General features: G+C 40.4%; 1 protein-coding gene across 2 annotated transcripts in view; it reads left to right on the top strand.

Annotated features, from left to right (window-relative positions):
• The window catches only part of UBE4B (ubiquitination factor E4B), a 120,189-nt gene that overhangs the window by 38,826 nt on the left and 61,517 nt on the right, over positions 1-19,846 (top strand). For both annotated transcript variants that reach the window (XM_055582364.1, XM_055582365.1), the window contains exon 3: positions 14,367-14,502. In XM_055582364.1, the coding sequence (XP_055438339.1) occupies positions 14,367-14,502 (136 nt within the window). The remainder of the gene's footprint in view (positions 1-14,366; positions 14,503-19,846) is intronic.

Here is a 19,846-nt window from a genome sequence, read left to right as displayed (position 1 = left end):
TAAATGAACCATAATAAGTTCACCTGATATGATGTCTTATAACTGTCTCATTGATAGTTTAACTGTTGTAGAAGTTAATTTCTTTATAATTAATGAGCTCATGGTTGATATCCATGGTTGTCTTTGTTGGGAAATGTATCTTTTAAGATATCTGTCTTTTCACTAAGTGAACTTTTCTATCAAATGTAATAATTATTGACTTTATAATTATTATAATAGTTAGGATTCTAAGTAGGAAAAAGCAGGTGCTAAGAGACCTGCATTGATCATCATATCAGCCAATAATGTAATATCTGATTGTCAGCTCTGCTCTTGTTTACTGCACTGTCGCCTCTGAACAATCCATCTTCATGATCTAGGATAACTTGTCGATTAAAAGTTATCTGCGGAGTTTCTGTTACTATAACTCTCGTTAGGCATCATTGTAGGCCCCTCCTAAGGCAAATATAAATGCTTCTATGTAAATCTGCTAATTATTAAATGAGAGAGGCTCAGGCCAAAACATGTTAGTAATAAACGATGCCTGTGTCTGCAATGTTTCCCGGTTACTGCCTGGAGAAGCTGTGGTGATGTACTAGGAGAAAGGTTCAGGGTTCCAGTTGTGTTTTCTCCTTTTTCTGCCTTGTCCTAGGGCGCCACCAGCACTGCTGCTTGTCTCACCATGATCAGACCCCACCTGGGATGCTGCAGAGTGTCCAGGGAAGAGCTTGTGGGATGGGGAGGGACTTAAAAACTTCACTGCATCAGCAAAGTGTCCTGGGGACTTGGAACCCTGCCCGCTCTCAGCAGGCTCCTGCCGCTCCTCGCTGCAGCGGGTCGTCTCTTTGGGACCTCCAGGATTAATCTCGGCATGCCCCTTAGGCCCACTCATGTCAGCCACCCCATCTCCCCCTGTCCTCATGCCTCATCTCCCAGTCTCTAATCCTTATGTGGCTTGTCACATGTACCTTTCCTTCCCCACTTCCCCAAATTCTGAAAGCTGTGTGCCCAGCCACCAGCAAAATCATGCTCTGTCAGCGTCCCTTCCCCTTAGTGCTCTCACTGGATCTGACCTCTTTCTCCATTGCTTTCTCATTTATTCTTCTTGACCATTCTTCCTCCACCCTGAAAACACATTGGTTTGAATCTTGTGTCACCTAACAGCATTCTCCACTTCTCTCCCTTGTTGAGGCTTATATTCCAAAGCCCGCTCACCCACAGCACTTGTTATGTCCACTATTTGTCTGTCCAGCACTGTTTCTGTCTTAATTTGTGATGATTTCAGTAGCTGTGTGGATGATCCTTCCAGAACTCCGACCTCTCTGTTTCTTGAGCTCCTCCCCTTCAGCGACCTTTCCTGCCCTCTGACTCCAGCCACTCACTGCCATGGTCAGACTCTAGATTTTTCAGTCTCAGCGACTTTCTGACCACCACCTTCAGCTTTTTCGCTCACCCCTCTGTGCCCAAATCCTCAGTCTTCCCTCGGGGCTACAGTCCATTGACCCATCACCTTTTTACTTTCTTCATGTTTCCCCCTCCTCGTGTCCTTACTTCCCTCCTCAACCTGTGGAAATTTCATGGCCGGTCACTACTGTCACTCCTTCTGTGGCCTCTCTCTCACTCTGTCTTCTTCCCTTAAAGTACGATCCTCGTCTTAAGTCCCAGTCCCCTCCTGTTCTTGGTCTCTCGCTGTTAAATGAGGCTGGAGAAAAACCATACTAGCAATCTCATTTCAGAGCCATCATCACAGGCTCAAGTGGACCCTTAATACTAGTGGGTAATTGTACTGTATTTCCTTGTCACTCTCCCACAGTCTGTTTCAGTCTATTTCATACCTTCTCTAATGTGTAACACCTCTTCTCCATGTACACTCTTGGCTGGTGGCCCACCATCCAGTTTTGTGGAGAGAACAGATGCAGGCAGAAGGGAACCTACCTCCTTCAACTTCAGTCCTGCCTCCACTGCCAACCAGTATGTGCGCCAGTTCTTGTCATGGTTGAACTGCCCCTGCCCTTGCTGCCGTCTGTACCCGGTCCCATCTCCTCTCACTGCCCAGAGCCGTTGCTACAGCAGTTCCTGTCGTCTCTCCAGCTTCATCCGGTTCTCCATCGCAAGTGGAAACCTTTTATTTTTGTTTAAACAGCCATCATACATGCTGTTCCTTCTCCCATGATGGGAGTAAATAAAAAAGAACTCTCTCGATCTCATATCCCCTGCTGACTTCCACCCCACTTCTCTGCACCGCTTCACAACAGAACTTCTAGAATGAGTTGCCCATCCTTAGTCTCCTCTTTCTGTCCTTGCAGCTTGCTGAGTCGAGTCCCATCAGATGAGGCCTCCTGTGGTCAGCTCTGAGTCACCGTCTGGTCTGACCTGTCAGCTCCATTCCACGTGGCTTTGGCCTTCTTCTCCTTGAAACACTCTCTCTTCAGCTTCAGAGCACTACGCTCCTGATTTTCATCCTATTTCCATCTGTTCCTTCTTAGTTCTTTGTATGAGTCTTTTTCATTTCCCAAGCTTCTAAAGGTCAGGGTTCAAGGGCTCAATATTTAACCTCTTCTCCTCTCCATCTCTATGCTTATTCTCTTATTAATTTTATCCAGTATCCTGGGTTTGAGTAGTATTTCTAATCTGACGAAGTTGGTACCTCCAGCTCAGGCCTGTTCTTTGAACTTCAGTGTGGCATTCATCTGATACACATCTCACAGTTAACACATTCAAAATCAAGTTCGTGATATTTCCTTACATCTTATTTTTTCCTAGAACCCTATCTCAGTAAATGATAACTCATTTTTTTTTTCTAGTTGCTTAAGCTTAAAATGGGCATCCCTGGTGGCTCAGATGGTAAAGAATTGACTTGCAGTGGAGGAGACCTGGGTTCAGTCCCTGGCTAGGGAAGATCCCCTGGAGAAGGGAATGGCAACCCACTCCAGTATTCTTGTCTGGAGAATTCCATAGACAGAGGAGCCTGGTGGTCTGTGTAGTCTGTGGGATTGCAAAGACTTGGACACAACTGAGTGACTAACACTTCACTCTTCTGCAAGCTTAAAACATTCTGTCTTCTTTTTACCTCATAATTCTAGGTTGAGAGTCAGCAAATTCCTTCTTTAAAGGGCCAGTTAGTAAATATTTTTGGCTCTGCAGGCTGTACAGTCTCTGTCACAAACATTCTTCTCTGCCCCCTAGCACAAAACAGCCATAGACTTTGTGTCAACTGATGAGCATTGCTGTGTTTCAATAAAACTTTATTTACAAAAATAAGTAAGTGTGGCCTGTGGACTGAGGCTTGCTGACCTCTGTCCTAGGTCCATCAGCAAAATTTAGAACCAGACTCAATTCTCACCACCTCTTCTCATCTCACCGCCTCTCCTGCTACTGCCCAGGTTCAAGGCACTTGCATATCTCGCCTGGACTACTAGAGTGGGCTCTAGATGCGTCTCTCCTGCCGTGTCTCTAGACGTGCCTGCCCTGGCTTCACCTCAGTCTGTTGTCCATGCAAAGCCAGACTGGGTTCCACTGAAGCAAGACTACAGCACTGCAAAGCATTATTCTTTTCAGCAAGGAGGATAGTTATTGTCACAATAGTAACCAACAGACTTGGGCAACTCTGAATGGTTCATTCTTGGCAGGTGTACCTCTATGCTGTTAAGTCACCATTGTGTTTCTCCTGTAATCATCATTATTCATAATCACAAACAGGTAGATATTATTAGCCGTACTCTTGGCAGATTGGATAAACAGATTTTCAGGAAGTGAAGTGAAAGTCACTCAGTAGTGTCCAACTCTTTGCAACCCCATGGACTATATACAGTTCATGGAATTCTCCAGGACAGAATGCTGGAGTGGGTAACCTTTCCCATCTCCAGGGGATCTTCTCAACCCAGGGATCGAACCCAGGTCTCCTGCATTACGGATTCTTTACTAGCTGAGCCACAAGGAAAGCCCAGATTTTCAGGAACTTACTAAATAGGTTTAAGTGAAACAGAAAATAAACCCCTCCTAAGACAGGTCACATCATCTTCTGTTGTCTTCTGGCCTCAATCAAAATAAAAGTCAGAGTCCTCACCTCAACCTGGGGCTGCATGAGGTCTGTCCTGAACCTGTCCTCCTCTCTCCTTTCCCTTCCTCCTGTTTCAGCTAGAAATGTGCTGGCTTCCCCTCTGTTCCTGGGACATTCCAGACATGGTTCCTGTTTGTGTTTGTTTTTGTGTGTCTGTGTTAGTTGCTCAATCCTGTCCAACTCTTTGAGACCCCATGAACTGTAACCCTCCAGGTTCCTCTGTCCATGGGATTCTCCAGGCAAGAATACTAGAGTGGGTTGCCATCCCTTTCTCCAGATCTTCCCAACCCAGGGACTGAACCCGGGTCTCCTGCATTGCATGTGGATTCTTTACTGACTAAGCCACCAGGAAAACCATGGTACCTGTTGGGGGCTTTTATGCTTGCTGTTTCTTTGACTAAAATGCTCATACCCTAAAATCCACCCAGCATTTTCCTTCCACTCTTCATATGTTTACCCATGTCACTTTTTCAAAAAGGCCACCTTGTCTACACTTGATCTTAGCCAAAAGGCTGAGAAGCGATGACCACGTTGTCTAAATGTTCAACCTGTATCTGACATAGACACTTGTTCCTTGAGCTCTTGTTGCCCGCCCACATAGCATGTATATTACTTGTTGTTGTTCTTCAGTTGTGTTCGACTCTTGCGATCCCATGGACTGCAGCATGTCAGGTTTTCCTGTCCTTCATTCTCTCCTAGAGTTTGCTCAGATTCATGTCCATCGAGTTCGTGATGCCATCCAACCATCTCATCCTCTGTCGTCACCGTCTCCTCCTGCCTTCAATCTTTCTCAACATCATGGTCTTTTCTAATGAGTCAGCTCTTTGCATCAGGTGGCCAAAGTATTGGAGCTTCAGCTTTAGCATCAGTCCCTCCAATGTATATTCAGGGTTGATTTCCTTTAGGATTGACTGGTTGGATCTCCTTGCAGTCCAAGGGACTCTCAAGAGTCTTCTTCAACACCACAGTTCAAAAGCATCAGTTTTTTGGTGCTCAGCTTTATGGTCCATCTCTCACATCCATACTTGACTACTGGAAAAACCATTGCTTTGACTAGGCGGACCTTTGTCAGCAAAGTAATGTCTCTGCTTCTTAATACGCTGTCTAGTTTTGTCATAGCTTTTCTTCCAAGGAGCAAGTGTCTTTTAATTTCATGGCTAGAGTCACCATCTGCAGTAATTTTGGAGTCCTGGGAAATAGAATCCATCACTGTTTCCATTACTTGTAGTGTATTCTCTTTTCTCTGCTTTCTTTCCTAGTGTGTGAGCTCCATGGGGGCAGGGACTTGTGTGCATTTTATTCATGAAAACAGTGTGAGTAGTTTCCATGAGGATGATGATGCCTTGTGCTTACCCTCTGTGGTCCTGGATGGCAAATGTAGGGCCAGTTGGTAGCTTTATTATCCACTGAGTGTGAAGGGAAGACTTCTGTTCCAGAATGAAGTGCTTCTTAGACAAATACTGGGTTGGCTGCCACCCGTGGTAAGAGGTTCTGATCTAGTAGTGACCAGGCAGTTATTCTGCAGTCTTCTTATTGCTTAACCCTTGGACTGCAAGGAGATCCAACCAGTCAATCCTAAAGGACATAAACCCTGAATATTCATTGAAAGGACTGATGCTAAAGTTTTTGTCCTCCTAATGCAAAGAACTGACTCATTGGAAAAGACTCTGATGCTGGGAAAGATTGAAGGGGGCGTCAGAGGATGAGATGGTTGGAATGACTCAATGGACATGAGTTTGAGCAAACTCCAGGAGATAGTGAAGGACAGGGAAGCGTGGCATGCTACAGTCCATGGGTTTGCAAAGAGTTGAATGCGACTAAGCGACTGAACAACAATTTCTTAATCCAGGTGCTTTCAGTACAAGTGACAGAAGCGAGGGTTCGGAAGTTGGCTGTGAGTCCTATGGTTGCTTCTCCCATCTGGCCCCAGCTTCTGCAGTGCCACCTACCTTTGTATTAGTTTCCTGAGGGCATCATAGCAAAGTATCCAAAACTTGATGACTTAAAACAATAGAAATTGTCCTCTCACAGTTCTGGAGATTAGAAGTCTGATGTCAAGGTGTCGGCAGGGCTGTGCTCCTTCTGAAGGCTGGAAGGAAGAATCCTTGCCTCTTCTCGCTTCAGTTGGTTGCTGGCACTCCTTGTTTTTTCTTGGCTTGTGGCAGCATCACTCCAGTCTCTACTTCAGTCTCCTCATGCCCATGCCTCTGTGTGGCTGTGTTCAAGGTTCCCTCTTGTTTTTGGGGTGAAGGGACTGCACTACATGACTTGTAGTAGCTTCCCAGGTGGCACTAGTGGTAAAGAACCTGCCTGCCATTGCAGGAGACATAAGAGACTTGGGTTCTACCCCTGGTCAGAAAGATCCCCTGGAGGAAGGAATGGCAACCCACTCCAGTGTTCTTGCCTGGAGAATCCCATGGACAGAGGAGCCTGGCGGGCTGCAGTCTATGGGGTTGCAAAGAGTTAGACATGACTGAAGCGACTTAGCACACAATATAATGTTGCTTCTGCCTGTCTTAAAGCTTTATAAACACGGTGAATGTTTTTCTTACACGATAGCTGTTTTTTGGGTCATCATCATTGATAATGTTGCGTTTACATTTCAGCTTATCCAGTGTTTACTTAGGGCTGTTGCAGGTCAAACATGGTGCTCGGTCATGGAAGCACAGAGATGAGAGAGACTCATTTTCTTTCCTGGAAGCACTTACAGTCCAGCAACGGAGAAAATGTTTTTTAGTTTCCTTTTAAAAATCTGTGCTTATTAAATTCCTGGGACGAGAGACTGGTTTTCTTGGTTCCTTCCCCCATCTTGAGATCGTTCTATGATTACCTAGTCTTCAGAAATTCTTAACCCTCTAGGACGGCTTTTCTTTTATAGTCTTGTTTTGGAATTATGCTTATCTCTCCTCTGTCCCCTCTGTTGTTTACCCATTGGACATCTTGAACATGTCCAATAAAGCCTCACCCTCCCTGGCTGTCATGACCTCTCCCAAGCTGTGGTCATTCTTGCTCAAGAGTTCCCCTGTGAATCCTTTATCAAACAAGTTCCATCTTGACAGAATTATTAGGTCTGGTGGAGCAAGTTCTCTTGTTGCTTTTTTTGTCCCTAGTACTGTGTTTCTTCACTGTTGTCATTGCATTTCCCTTTAGCAAACTGGGGATAGCCTTCTCAAAAAATACTTTTAAATGCATGTATCATAAAACATGAAGGATTACAAATGAGACCAGTTATATTCAAATATAGTTATCATAATAGTTTTAAAGATTGTTATACCCATACTTTATGTGTTCCTCAGTGAAGGACTTCAGATAAAATATCTGAAGCTAGTCAGAGAGCTGCTGTCATTTTGACCCCCTCAGTTGTGTCTCCCTGTGTGTATGGTCAAGACCTTCTGCTCTGGGAACGGAAATGAGCAGCCAGGGCCTGTTAGCAACAACCAAGAAGCCATATGATACGTTTGGCCTCCCCACTGGTTCCGAGGTCTGAGTTAGAGACAGAATCTCTTTTCTCTGTCTAACTGCTAGTCTTTAATATACTTAGTAATAACTTAACCTACATTCTTTTTTAGCATTCTTCTTGCAAATGGCCTTTGTCATGCTTCCACTTGTGCATATGAACATGTGTTTAATGCTTTCTGCCTGCAGGCACTGTCTTAGGCGCCAGGGCTGCAGAGATGGGCAAGTCTCAGTTAAGGCATGCTGAAGGGCTCACAGTCTAGTGGGAGGAGGTGGGCTTGTGAAGGGTCCTCCACGACAGGGAGGCCCACGGTCGCTGCCTCAGGCTCATGACTATGGTGTTTGATTTGTAATTATGATTATTAGGTAATACTGGGTTGAAAAACCCAAGTAAACTTTTTGGCCAACCCAATATGATATATTTTAAGTTATTCCAATTTTTTTTTAGAAAATTGAAAAGTTGCACACACAGTACAGAGAGTCCCCTTATATCCTTCACCCATTTTCCCCTAATGTTAATATCTGGTACATTTGTCAAAACTAACATTATCCTTAGTATTTTATTATCAACTAAACAACTAAACATAAGAGTCCTTAGTCTCATTTAGTCTGTGATAGTTTTTCCCTTTTTGTGTTTTTCATGATTTTAGCAGTGGTGAAGAGTACTTTGTAGAATTTTCCTTACTTTGGCTTTATCTTGGTGTTTTTCTCATGATTAGACTGGGGTTTGGGTATAGGAGGAAGACTGTCATAAAGGTGAACATGACATCAGACATCAGGTTCTCATCAGACATCTCTGGTGATGTTGATCTTCATTCACCTCCCCGTTAAACTGGGATTCACAAGGTCTCTCCACTGTAAAGTGAAGATTTTTCCTTTTCCAAACTCATTTCTTTGGAATTGAATTCCTAAGTTCAGCCCAATTCCTAAGTTTTACATCCTGGAAGGGCAAGTATGTACATATATTTTAAATTCTTCTATAAGGGACATTTGTGCAATTATTTATTTAATCCTTATTTACATCAGCATGCTAAGTTGCTTCAGTTGTGTCCAACTCTTTGCAATCCCGTGGACTGTAGTGCACCAGGCTCCTTTGTCCGTGAGATTTCCCAGGTAAGAATACTGGAGTGGGCTGCCAGGCCCTCCTCCAAGGGATCTTCCTGATCCAGGGATCAAACCCACATCTTGTGTCTCCTGTGTGAGCAGGTGGGTTCCTTACCATTTGCATTACCTGAGAAGCCCACATCAGCATGAGCTCATGTATATTTATTTTATTCTTTTGAGCTATATTTCATATTGCTATATCATTTATTTCTGCAATTTAAAAAAAAAGCAGGTTGTTCCAATTTTGGCCATTGGGAACTCTTTTCATGTTGACTTCTTTGTTGACATGCTTATCCTTTTAGATTTTTGAGTACTGTGTTTCTGGCATTTGTAAAACGCTCCAGGCTCATCTTATATTTTCTCTGCCCCAGCCATAGAATCAGCCATTTCTTCTTGGAGAAGTCATGGCCTTTTGATTCCAGATGTATGATTCTCTGCATGATTACTTCTATGGAATATTCAGAACAAATCATAAATGTCATATTTAGAACCAGTCATAAATATCATATTTAGCACCAATCATAAATATGAAGATCAAAGCAATTTTCCAATTTGAGTTGTTGGTTTTCATATCCCAAGATTTTAGATATTACTGTTTTACTTTATAGGTTTGAAATTCCATTTCTTTTGTGTTTATTCACAAGAACAAACTTGTTTCACCAGGAAATTAGCTAATGATCAGATATGTCATTCTGCTTTATGGAATAGAATATGTTCATTTTAATTCGTGTTGAGGGGTGATGTTTGTATTGGCCAAATAAGATAGAACTGTACTTTGTATGTTTCATGAATGCTAACCACTTAGCTAAGTTCATTGTCAAGGTCTATGTAAAATGCTTTAGAATTTTGATTAGCAGGAAATGAATGATTCCTTTTATAACATTAATGTCTTTTCAAGTTTTCTTTTTTAATTTTAGAAGGTATACAACATATATAGCTTTGGTTTAAAGTATCTATGATTGAAGAAGAACTGTTCAGCAGTTTGGGGTAAAGAAAACTGCAGCCTTTTCTGTGGAGTGAGAGGACCTAAGTTTTAATCTTTGTTCTGTTTCTGACTTGCTGAAGTTCCTAAAGGAAGTCTTAGACTTCATGGATCTCAGTATTCTTATCTGTAAAAGAGGACTGGGTGAAAGCTTTAAAGTTACCCCACCCCGCTTCCCTTCCTTTTTAACAGCTCGATTGAGGATTTAGGACTCATTTTGGTGACTCAGTGCTTTCTTTTTCAATTAAAGAAAAATTTTTTTAATTGGAGGATGATTTTTCTACAATAATTGTGTTGGTTTCTGCTGTACAACAACGGGAGTCAGTCCTAGGTATCTCTGTATATCCCCTCCCCCTTCAACCTTCCTCCCAGCCTTCACCCTCCTCCCCACCCCTCTCGGTTATCACAGAGTGCTGGGCTGGGCTCCCTGTGCTGTACAGCAGCTTCTCGCTAGCTGTCTTACACATGGTGGCGTATGTGTCAATGGCGGCTCTCAGTTCGTCCCACCGTCTCCTTTCCCCGCTGTGTCTGCAAGTCTGTTCTCTATGTCTGCATCTCTATTCCTGCCCTGCAAACAGGTTCATCAGTACCATTTTTCTAGATTCATACATATGCATTAATATACGATATTTGTGTTTCTCTTTCTGACTTACATCACTGTGTTTAACAGCCTCTAGGTTCATGTACTTCAGTTCAGCTGACTCACATTTGTTCCTTTTTATGGCTGAGTGTGCTTCTTTTTATACTAGGGTTGAGCAAGCTTGTGTATTTGTGTGTATGTGTGTGTCTAAAGTTCTGGAACAGATCTAGTATTATAGCTTGAAAGTAGTTATCTGGTCTAGTGTATACCTGAAAGGGAATGTCACTCAGGAAATGCTATAATATTCGGAGGAAACACTTACAGAAATAAAGTCCTTATTATTTACTTTTTTGTAGAAACAAACTCATACTTTACTTTTAACAAGTTCTCATTATTCATAAAAATTGGGAAAGCTGCCATCTTCAAAGGCTGTAGTTCATATTTTATTAAGTACACGTGGTTTCCTCCATTCTGTTATGCACACTTTCACTTTTCAAAGATTTGTTTTTGAGTTGACATGTAGAAATTTTACTCATCTCCTAAGAAAGAATCAGAGGAGTTTATGTCTGTATTTTAGTTCTTTAGTGTCTGGCTTTATGGAGATGAAGACTGGGGGGGAAAAAAAAAATCTGCATTCCTTGAAATGGGCTCCCTGGCAGCCATCCCTCAAGTTAGAAGGGGAAAAGGGTGAAGATAACAAAAGATTTGTGTGATTTGAAGATAAAGTAGTACTTTGTGCTATTGTTTTGATTTTAGTTACAGTATTTGATTTATATTGCTTCTAAATGAAGTCAGAGACTTTCCTTTTAAATTTTTATTCATTTATTTATTCGTTTTTGGTTGCACTGAGTCTTTGTTGCTGTCCGAGGGCTTTCTCTAATAGTGGTGAGCAGGAGCTACTCTTTGTTGTGATGTCGGGCTTCTCATTGCATTGACTTCTCTTGTTGTGGAGAACGGGCTATAGGGCCTTCGGGTTTCAGTAGTTGCAGCACACGGGCTTAGTTGCCCCAGGCATGTGCAGTCTTCCAGGACCAGGGATCGAAACCAGGTCCCCTGCATTGACAGGTAAATTCTTAACCACTCGACCACCAGGGAAGTCCGAGACGTTCAGTTTTTTAAGTTTAAGACAACAGTAGGGTCCCTCCTAGATTCTAGATGGTATATAGAGATTGGGGAGCATTGGCAAACATAAATTCTGGGGCAGGTTTGCCCTGTTTGACACTTATGAATGTTATGTGAAAGGTTCAGGGAAAAAAATCAGATGATATTCTTGTTGTCTTATAAAAATAGTGCAAATAGATTGTATTATGCCATATGGAATACTCTGACATTCTATGAGTATAGGATTATTGTACTCATAGTATATCATAGTACTCCTAGTACACTGGATTACAAGTACAGCATTTTAAACAATGTACTGTAATTATTAGTTTAATTTTAGGACTGATTTTTATAAAGTAGAGATTTAAAGGCTGCTAAATTGATATCTCATAAAAATTGTTGAACTTTATTATTTTATTAAAAAATTGTCAGACCTTTGAGTGTGGTAGGTAAAATGATATTCTCCTAAGGACATTGTTGATGCTCTGTTATTTGCTCCTTCAATAAAGATCTGTTGGGAATTTATTTTGGATTGTTGTTGTTCAGTCACTCAGTCATGTCTGACTCTTTGCTATCCCATGGACTGTAGCATGCCAGGCTTCACTGTCCTTCACTGTCTCCCAGAGTTTGCTCAGACTCATGTCCATTGAATCAGTGATACTTACACTTGAATTAATTATTTAAGTTTTACAGTCTTCTCTAAGCTTATTTCAGAATTCTCACTACATCAGATGATTTTGATGTTTTCCTGAAATCTACTTATATATTATATATTATATATTATAGTTAGTTCTAGAAGGTCTTGTAGGTCTTCATAGAACTGTTCAGCTTCTTCATCGTTACTGGTTGGGGCATATATTTCTTGATGAAAGTGAAAGAAGAGAGTGAAAAAGCTGGCTTAAAGCTCAACATTCAGAAAACTAAGATCATGGCATCTGGTCCCATTACTTCATGGCAAATAGATGGGGAAACAGTGGCTGACTTTATTTTTCTGGGCTCCAAAATCACTGCAGATGGTGATTGCAGCCATGAAATTAAAAGACACTTACTCCTTGGAAGGAAAGTTATGACCAACCTAGACAGCATATTAAAAACCAGAGACATTACTTTGCCAGCAAAGGTCTGTCTATCAAGGCTATGGTTTTTCCAGTAGTCGTGTATGGATGTGAGAGTTGGACTATAACAAAAGCTAAGCGCCGAAGAATTGATGGTTTTGAACGGTGGTGTTGGAGAAGACTCTTGAGAGTCCCTTGGACTGCAAGGAGATCCAACCAGTCCATCGGAAAGGAGATCAGTCCTGGGTGTTCATTGGTAGGACTGATGTTGAAGCTGAAACTCCAATACTTTGGCCACCTGATGCGAAGAGCTAACTCATTTGAAAAGACCTTGATGCTGGGAAAGATTGAGGGCAGAAGGAGAGGGGGACAACAGAGGATGAGATGGTTGGATGGCATCACTGACTCAATGGACATGGGTTTGGGTGGACCCCGGAAGTTGCTGATGGCCAGGGAGGCCTGGCGTGCTGCAGTTCATGGGGTCACAAAGAGTTGGACACAACTGAGCCACTGAACTGAACTTATGAATAGTAAAGATTTAGTTTCTCTTTCCCTTCTGAGTTCTGAAAAAGTTTTAATAAACAGATACATGTTAAAACCCTGCTATCAGGAGTGGGTAAAGTTTTCAAAGAAGAGAGATATCAAAGAGTAGTAAATGGATTTTCTTGGGATGCTGGGAGGGTTAACATTTTAATCCACTTGATAGTTGTTTCAGCTACAAGTGATAACTCAAGTTGTTTTGCTTTTTAAAACATAAGCCATTTTCCTTTCAGTAATATAGTATGCATTGCCTGAAAATGCCTGGGTAAGCTTTTTTTTTGTAGAAAGATTAAGCTCATAGAGTTAAAGTAAATTTTTAAATTCTATGAACAACCTGGTTTTGAAGATTTTGGTAGGAACACCATGACCCTGTGTGCCTGGCTATGGTTCACTGTACTCTAGGCTCTTGTGAGGTCAGGGATGGCAGGATGTTTGTTTTTCCCAAGCTATTGCAAGATAAGATGTTCAGTCAATAAATGGGTTGATCTGTATTTAAGGACATGGCTTAAATGGATCTATTTGTACATTTTCAATATCTTATTATAAAAATTTGAAGCGCCCAGCATAGTAGAAGGAACTTGGCAGTGAATGCTTATACAGTAAGTGCCCTACACGCAACCCTTCAAGTTGGGAACTTGCAAAGAGCCAGACATGAGTTTGCATGTTCAGCCACATAAGTTGGTTAACATGTCTGGTGTACATTGTCACAGGTGTGCATCCTCCACAAATGGCTGTGCTTTTGTGTACTTTACAGTACGGTATAGAGTACAGCAGTACTGCATCTTTATTTAAGCCCAGGATGTCTGGAAGCAAGCTTAAAAGCAGCAGTGATGTAGCTGGTACTAATGTACTTTTCAAGGTACTATTAAGATTAAAGATGTTTTATTTCTTGTGTTTGTTTTTATGTATTCTCTATGTGAAAACTTTTACAAATCTATTACAGTACAGTACTGTATGGCCCGTTATGTTAGGCTAACTTTGTTGAACTTGAAAACAAACTGGGCTTAATGAGCGCACTCTGGGAACAGAGCATGTTCATGTGTAGGGGAGTTACTGTACACCTATCACCTAAAGTCTACCATTATCATTTTACTCTGTTCGCTTTATCACTCATCTCTCCATCTATCTGTCTTCCTATCCATTCATTAATGTATCTTATTTTTGGTCCATTTCAAGGATATATCTAGACTGTCATGACAGCTCATTTGTACTCAGGGCCCATTGTCTGAATTAGTGAAAGAGAGGGTGATGAGGAGTCAGTTTTATGTATCAGATGTAGCTCTGTTGTTACTGACCTCAAATGATATTTATCGATAAACTGGTTTCTCACTGATGTTGCTATGATTTTAATGTCACTTCGATCTTCAGTACAGTCTTCTGATAGAAATTTCTCAGTGGACAGCTTTGATGATGGTATGAATGCCGATTGTGTGTGTTTACTGTTGCCATTACAAATAGCTTTAATGTTGTCTCACGCGAGACTTCCTCTTTTATGTCTCTTTTGGTTAGGAGTAGCCCATCGAAGCCAGAGCAGTGAGGGAGTCAGTTCTCTCAGCAGCTCGCCCTCCAATAGCCTTGAAACGCAATCCCAGTCTCTCTCACGTTCCCAGAGCATGGATATCGATGGAGTCTCTTGTGAGAAAAGGTAAAGTAAGCCAGTTTTCCCATAAGCTGCTTTACTGATAGAAAGGGAAAGATCTGTTCACTTTAGTGTCTAGTCCAGTAGTCTCAAATGCCAGCCCAGAGGTCTATGCCAGCCCTTAGCTTGATTAGCGCTCAGTTTATTAAACTGAAAGGTCTTTGTTTTATTCTGAAATGATCTTTATACCTTTTTTAAGTTTGGGTGCTGAAATGTCTTTTATGAAATATTGGTACAGGTGGTAAAAAAAAATTTTTTTTAATGTCTTTATTTTGTAAGTACAAAGTTGGCAAACATAGATCAGCCCCTAAAAATTTCTTCAAAGATTTACTACTTGGTGAAATTTTTTTTTTAACTTGGTAAAAAAAAATTTTTTTAACAGTTTGCAAGGGTGTAGGCAGGTAAGCAAGTGTTCTAGGAGCTCCATGAGGATCGGGGTGCCCTGGAGTAGAGCCATCCTGTGTCGCACAGGTGTGCCGCTGTGCTGTGAGTAGATGACAGAGTGGCTGAGGGGTTGATTCCTTTACTCCTTGGACAGCCAGACCCCCACGACGTGGCTCCTCTGCCCTCATGCAGCCCCCTCTGTTTCTGTTAGTGCGCCAGACAGATAGCATTTTCTAGGTGTGTTAGAATACTGGGGTGTTGTGCACTTTAGGTTGGGGTGAGGAGCCAGATCAGAGATCACCCCACTTTAGGCAAGAATTCAGAAAGGACTACACTGCCAGGAAAAAGATCAAGTAGAAAAAAATCAACCATATAGAGGAAAAACAATTGTGTTCTTACTACCTTTGCTCTGAGTGGATGAATTTTTTAAAACTCAAGTCAGCTCTGCAATTTCAGTGTAGAGTTGGCCAGTGGGTAATTTTCATGTGGGTTTAGCACCTAAATTTACACTTAACTGTTGTAGTCTGAAAAACCTCAGGCTAAGAACTGTCATATACAGTGGACCTTTTCATGTCTTTAAGCATCTAGCAGAAACAAACATAAATCATCCAAGTGTTCAGAGAATTTCCTTAGAAAAATTTCCAAGAAATATGACCTCATGGCCAAAAATTAAAGCACGCTCAGCGACTCTCTCTCTCGAGTCTGCCCGTGTGTCTATCCACATGTAGTCTTTCTCCTCCTAATAAACACTTTACTTGTTTCATTTTAAAGAAAAAAAAAAGCATAGTCCAAAAAAGCCGCCATGTGTAAGAGTCTGAAGAATCAGTAACAATAGAATTATTCACCTAGACTCATTGGGGTTTTGGAATTGTCAAATACAGAACGTAAAATTTGTATGTTTAACTAAATTTTAAAAAGTATTGAAAATGTGAATAAGAGGCAGGCAACTATAAAAACAACCAAGCATATTTGGAAAAGAACTGAATAGAATTTCTAAAAATGAAAAGATAGTAATACACAGTGGGTTAAGATAACTAAAGAGAAAATTAACAAATGGAGTGATAGAGCTGAAGAACTTACCTGGAGTGTACCACAAAGAGAAAGAGAGATGAAAAATATGAAGGATGTTTAGAAATACAGAGGACAAGAGGATACAAATTTAGTATATAGCTAATAGAAGTATCAAAAGGAGAGGGCAGGCACACTGGGAGATTTCTGACTTCTCTCCTTGTTCCATTGTTTTTTCTTCTGCTGATTTGAAAGCCATTATCAAAATGATAAACAGCTGAGGATTTGTCTAGAGTTGATCAATATATGAATCTTCAGGTTTCAGGAAGCCCTATAACTTATGAGCAAGGTAAATAAAAGGAAATTTGTATCTAGACATTTTATAGTTAACTTGCAGAAAACCAAAGACAAAGACATTTAAAGCAGCCAAGAGAAATGAGAGATTATCTACGAAAGGACGATAGTTATATATCTCAGTGATAGAGGGCAGAGGACTATGGAATCAGTGTTAAGTGCTGAGAGAAAGTAACTGTCAGCTGGAAACTGTGTGTATTTGTGAAACTATCTTTTAAGAGCAGGGGAGAAATAAAGATATTTATAGATTTAAAAAACAAATGTGAACAACTGATGGTCTGCCACAAGAAGACCCCAAATTTTAACAGATGCATTTAAGAAGGAAAATGTGTGTGGCTGATTCACTTTGCTCTGCAGTAGAAACTAACCCAACATTGTAAAGCAACTATACTCTAGCAAAAATTAGTTTTTGAAAAAGCTACTAGGATATATTGTACAGCACGGGGAATACAGCAAATACTCTATAATAACTCTAAATGTAGTATAACCTTTAAAACTTGGAAATCACTACATAGTACACCTGTAATTTACATAATACTATGTACCAACTATACTTCAAGGAAAAAAAACCAAGCATTTTTTTCTCAAAAAAAAAAAAGGAAAATGAACTCAAAACTAATGTCTGAGATGCAGGGAGGAAAGATGAGTTAAGAAAAATAATAAATATGTGCTAAATCTGAACACTGATGGTTTAAGACAGTAATAACAGTGTATGAAATAATAGAGAGAGAGAGAAGTAAATAATCGGATCTTAACACACTAGCAACAGAATAGCATAGCAGATAAAGCCGGAAGGGGAGTGATTGTCTACTTGGGAGAGGGGTAAAGTTAGTGGCAAGCTCTTAGACTCTTGAGTTAAGAATACTTCATGAAATTTCAAGAATAACCACTAAAGGAATAGAAAGAGTGTATTTTCAAACCAGTAAAGGGAAAATATGAAACAAGGTTGGGGAGGGGAGGGAATTTAAGTCAATTCAAAGAAAAGGAAGAAAGAAACACAAATTTTTAAAAAGAGGCAAACAGCACAAAATAAGATGGTTATAAAAGACATGAAAATGTCAACAATCACCGTAAATCACGATGAAAAGTCATAGGTTGGATTAAAAACAAAATAGAAGCTAGCTTTCTTTTTGTTTACTGAAGGTATACCTGAAACACTAGCATGAAACTGAAAGAAAGGGGAAAATATACTAGGCAAATACTAAACAAAATAGGGATAAATGTATTAATAAATTAGACTTTAAGTTACAAAATACTATTAGAAGTAAGCACTGTATAATGATAAATGTTTAGTTTACCAGCAGGATATAACAGTTCAAAACATTTATATGTACTTAGTAATATAATAACATATAATAAAGCAAATCTTGATAGAACTAGAGGAAATTGACAAATACCTAATATAATGGGAGATTTTTAACATATCTCTTTCAGCCATCAATAGAGCAAAGAGAATGAACAGCAGTAAGCATATGGACAAATTAAATAACACAGCTAACAAGCTTGATCTAATGAAGGATACCGAGCTTTGCAGTCTACAGTTGGAGAATACACATTTTTTTCTGATACCCATCAACCAGAAGGGTTCAGGAGTCAGAATCATATTGATAATGTTTTCTGATGTTAGGTTAGATAATTCATGTAGGGTGGGTTAAAAAAATCATAAATCTGGAAATTAAAAAAAAAAAAAAGCATGCTTCTAAATACAGGTCAAAGAAGAAATCATGATGGAAATCTGAACTGAACAATAACAAATTTATATGCCATCATTTGTGTGTCACAGTTAATGGGGTCCTTGGAAGAGAATATAAAGACAATATATGTATATAATACTAAAGAAGAAAAAAGAATATAAGTAAATACTTGGAATTAAACCCCATTTCTTAGAATATGTTTCCCTTGGATATGTGCATGGCTTGCTGCTGCTGCTAAGTCACTTCAGTCATGTCCAACTCTATGCGACCCCATAGACGGCAGCCCACCAGGCTCCCCTGTCCCTGGGATTCTCCAGGCAAGAACACTGGAGTGGGTTGCCATTTCCTTCTCCAATGCATGAAAGTGAAAAATGAAAGTGAAATTGCTCAGTCGTGTCCGACTCTTAGTGACCCCATGGACTGCAGCCTACCAGGCTCCTCCGTCCATGGGATTTTCCAGGCAAGAGTACTGGAGTGAGGTGCCATTGCCTTCTTCGGTCCATGGCTTACCTCCTTCCTATTTTTGCCTAGGTATTATTTCAGTGAGGTGACCCCATTTAAATGGGAGAGCCCTGCCTTCTCAATTACCTTTTCCTTGCTCTTTTTCCTTCAGTTTTTATATAGCATTTATCATATACTCTATGCTTTGCTTATTTTATTTTATCATCTTTCTCCCTTTAACTGGAATGGAAGCTCCATGGCACAGGAAATTTTTTTGGTCTCTCGTCTGTTGGCATCTCAAATACCTAGAACAGTGCCTGCCTAGGATGGGCACTCAGTAATGCTTGTTACTGAAAAAGAGAACTCTGTGAAAATGTAAATATGCAGGATGCAAATCAATTTGAAAATCTGGATAAACTCAGGTTCCTCTAAGATCACAGTTCTCCCAAAATTGGCTTAGAAAGAAAGAGAGAATCTGAATTAAAAAAAAAAAAAGTTAAATTGAATCAGTATTTTACAGTTTTCCCCAAGAAAGCACCTTGCTTATATGATCTTGTGGGTACTCCCACCATCCCAACTTTGCACACATTTTTTAGATAATCTTTAAACTTCCCAAGTCTGTTTATGAGGCTCATATGACCTTCATATACAAAACCAGACAATACTAATATCAAAGAAGAAAATTAATTACATGGTAATCAATAAAATTGGTAAAAATTACATGGTTATGAACATATTTGCAAAAATCTGAAGATATTGGCAAATCAAATAGTGCATCACATAGAAAGCAGGCAAAACATCTCCGGGTCTGGGTGCCAGGATGGTAGTTACTGTGGGTTATCATGGTTGTGATTGAAAGGGTCATGGGAGGGACCTTTGGGGTGCTGGAAATATTCTGTTGCTTGATCTGGGTGCTGATTACATTAGTATGTTTCCTTAGTGAAACTTAATTCAGCCAAACACGTACCATCTGTGCACATTTCTGTATAGATAATTCCATTAAAAGATTAGTTTAAAAAAATAATATAGCATGACCAACTTGGGTTTATCTTAGGAATGTAAGGGTGTTTTAACATGAGAAAGTCTATAAATATTATCCACCTCATTGTATATTAAATAGAAAAGCTCAATATCGATTCAAGATAAAAATCCTAGCAAACAGGAGACAGAAAGATGCATCCTTAAACTGTAGGGCACAGACAGAGTTCACCAAGTATTCCACATGCTCCCCTGAATGTCCAGTCTCCTTTGCAGTTAGATTGGGGCTGAGTAACTAGGTCTGTCCCGTAGACTTGAAGTGGCATGTGTCACCTTTGGGTGAAGGCAGTTGAGCCGATGTTCCTCCTCCATCCCTCTCTTTTCTTGCTCCAGTGACCTTGGAGGCTGTGTATTGCAGATGGCATAGATTAAAGATGGAGTAAGGATGCTTCACTCTCATCAGACTTTGCGTAAGCAAGAAATAAACCCTT

This window comes from Bubalus kerabau, chromosome 5 (genome assembly GCF_029407905.1).
Source record: "Bubalus kerabau isolate K-KA32 ecotype Philippines breed swamp buffalo chromosome 5, PCC_UOA_SB_1v2, whole genome shotgun sequence".
NCBI classification, from domain to species: Eukaryota; Metazoa; Chordata; class Mammalia; order Artiodactyla; family Bovidae; genus Bubalus; species Bubalus kerabau.
This window is presented reverse-complemented; position numbering and strand designations above follow the sequence as displayed.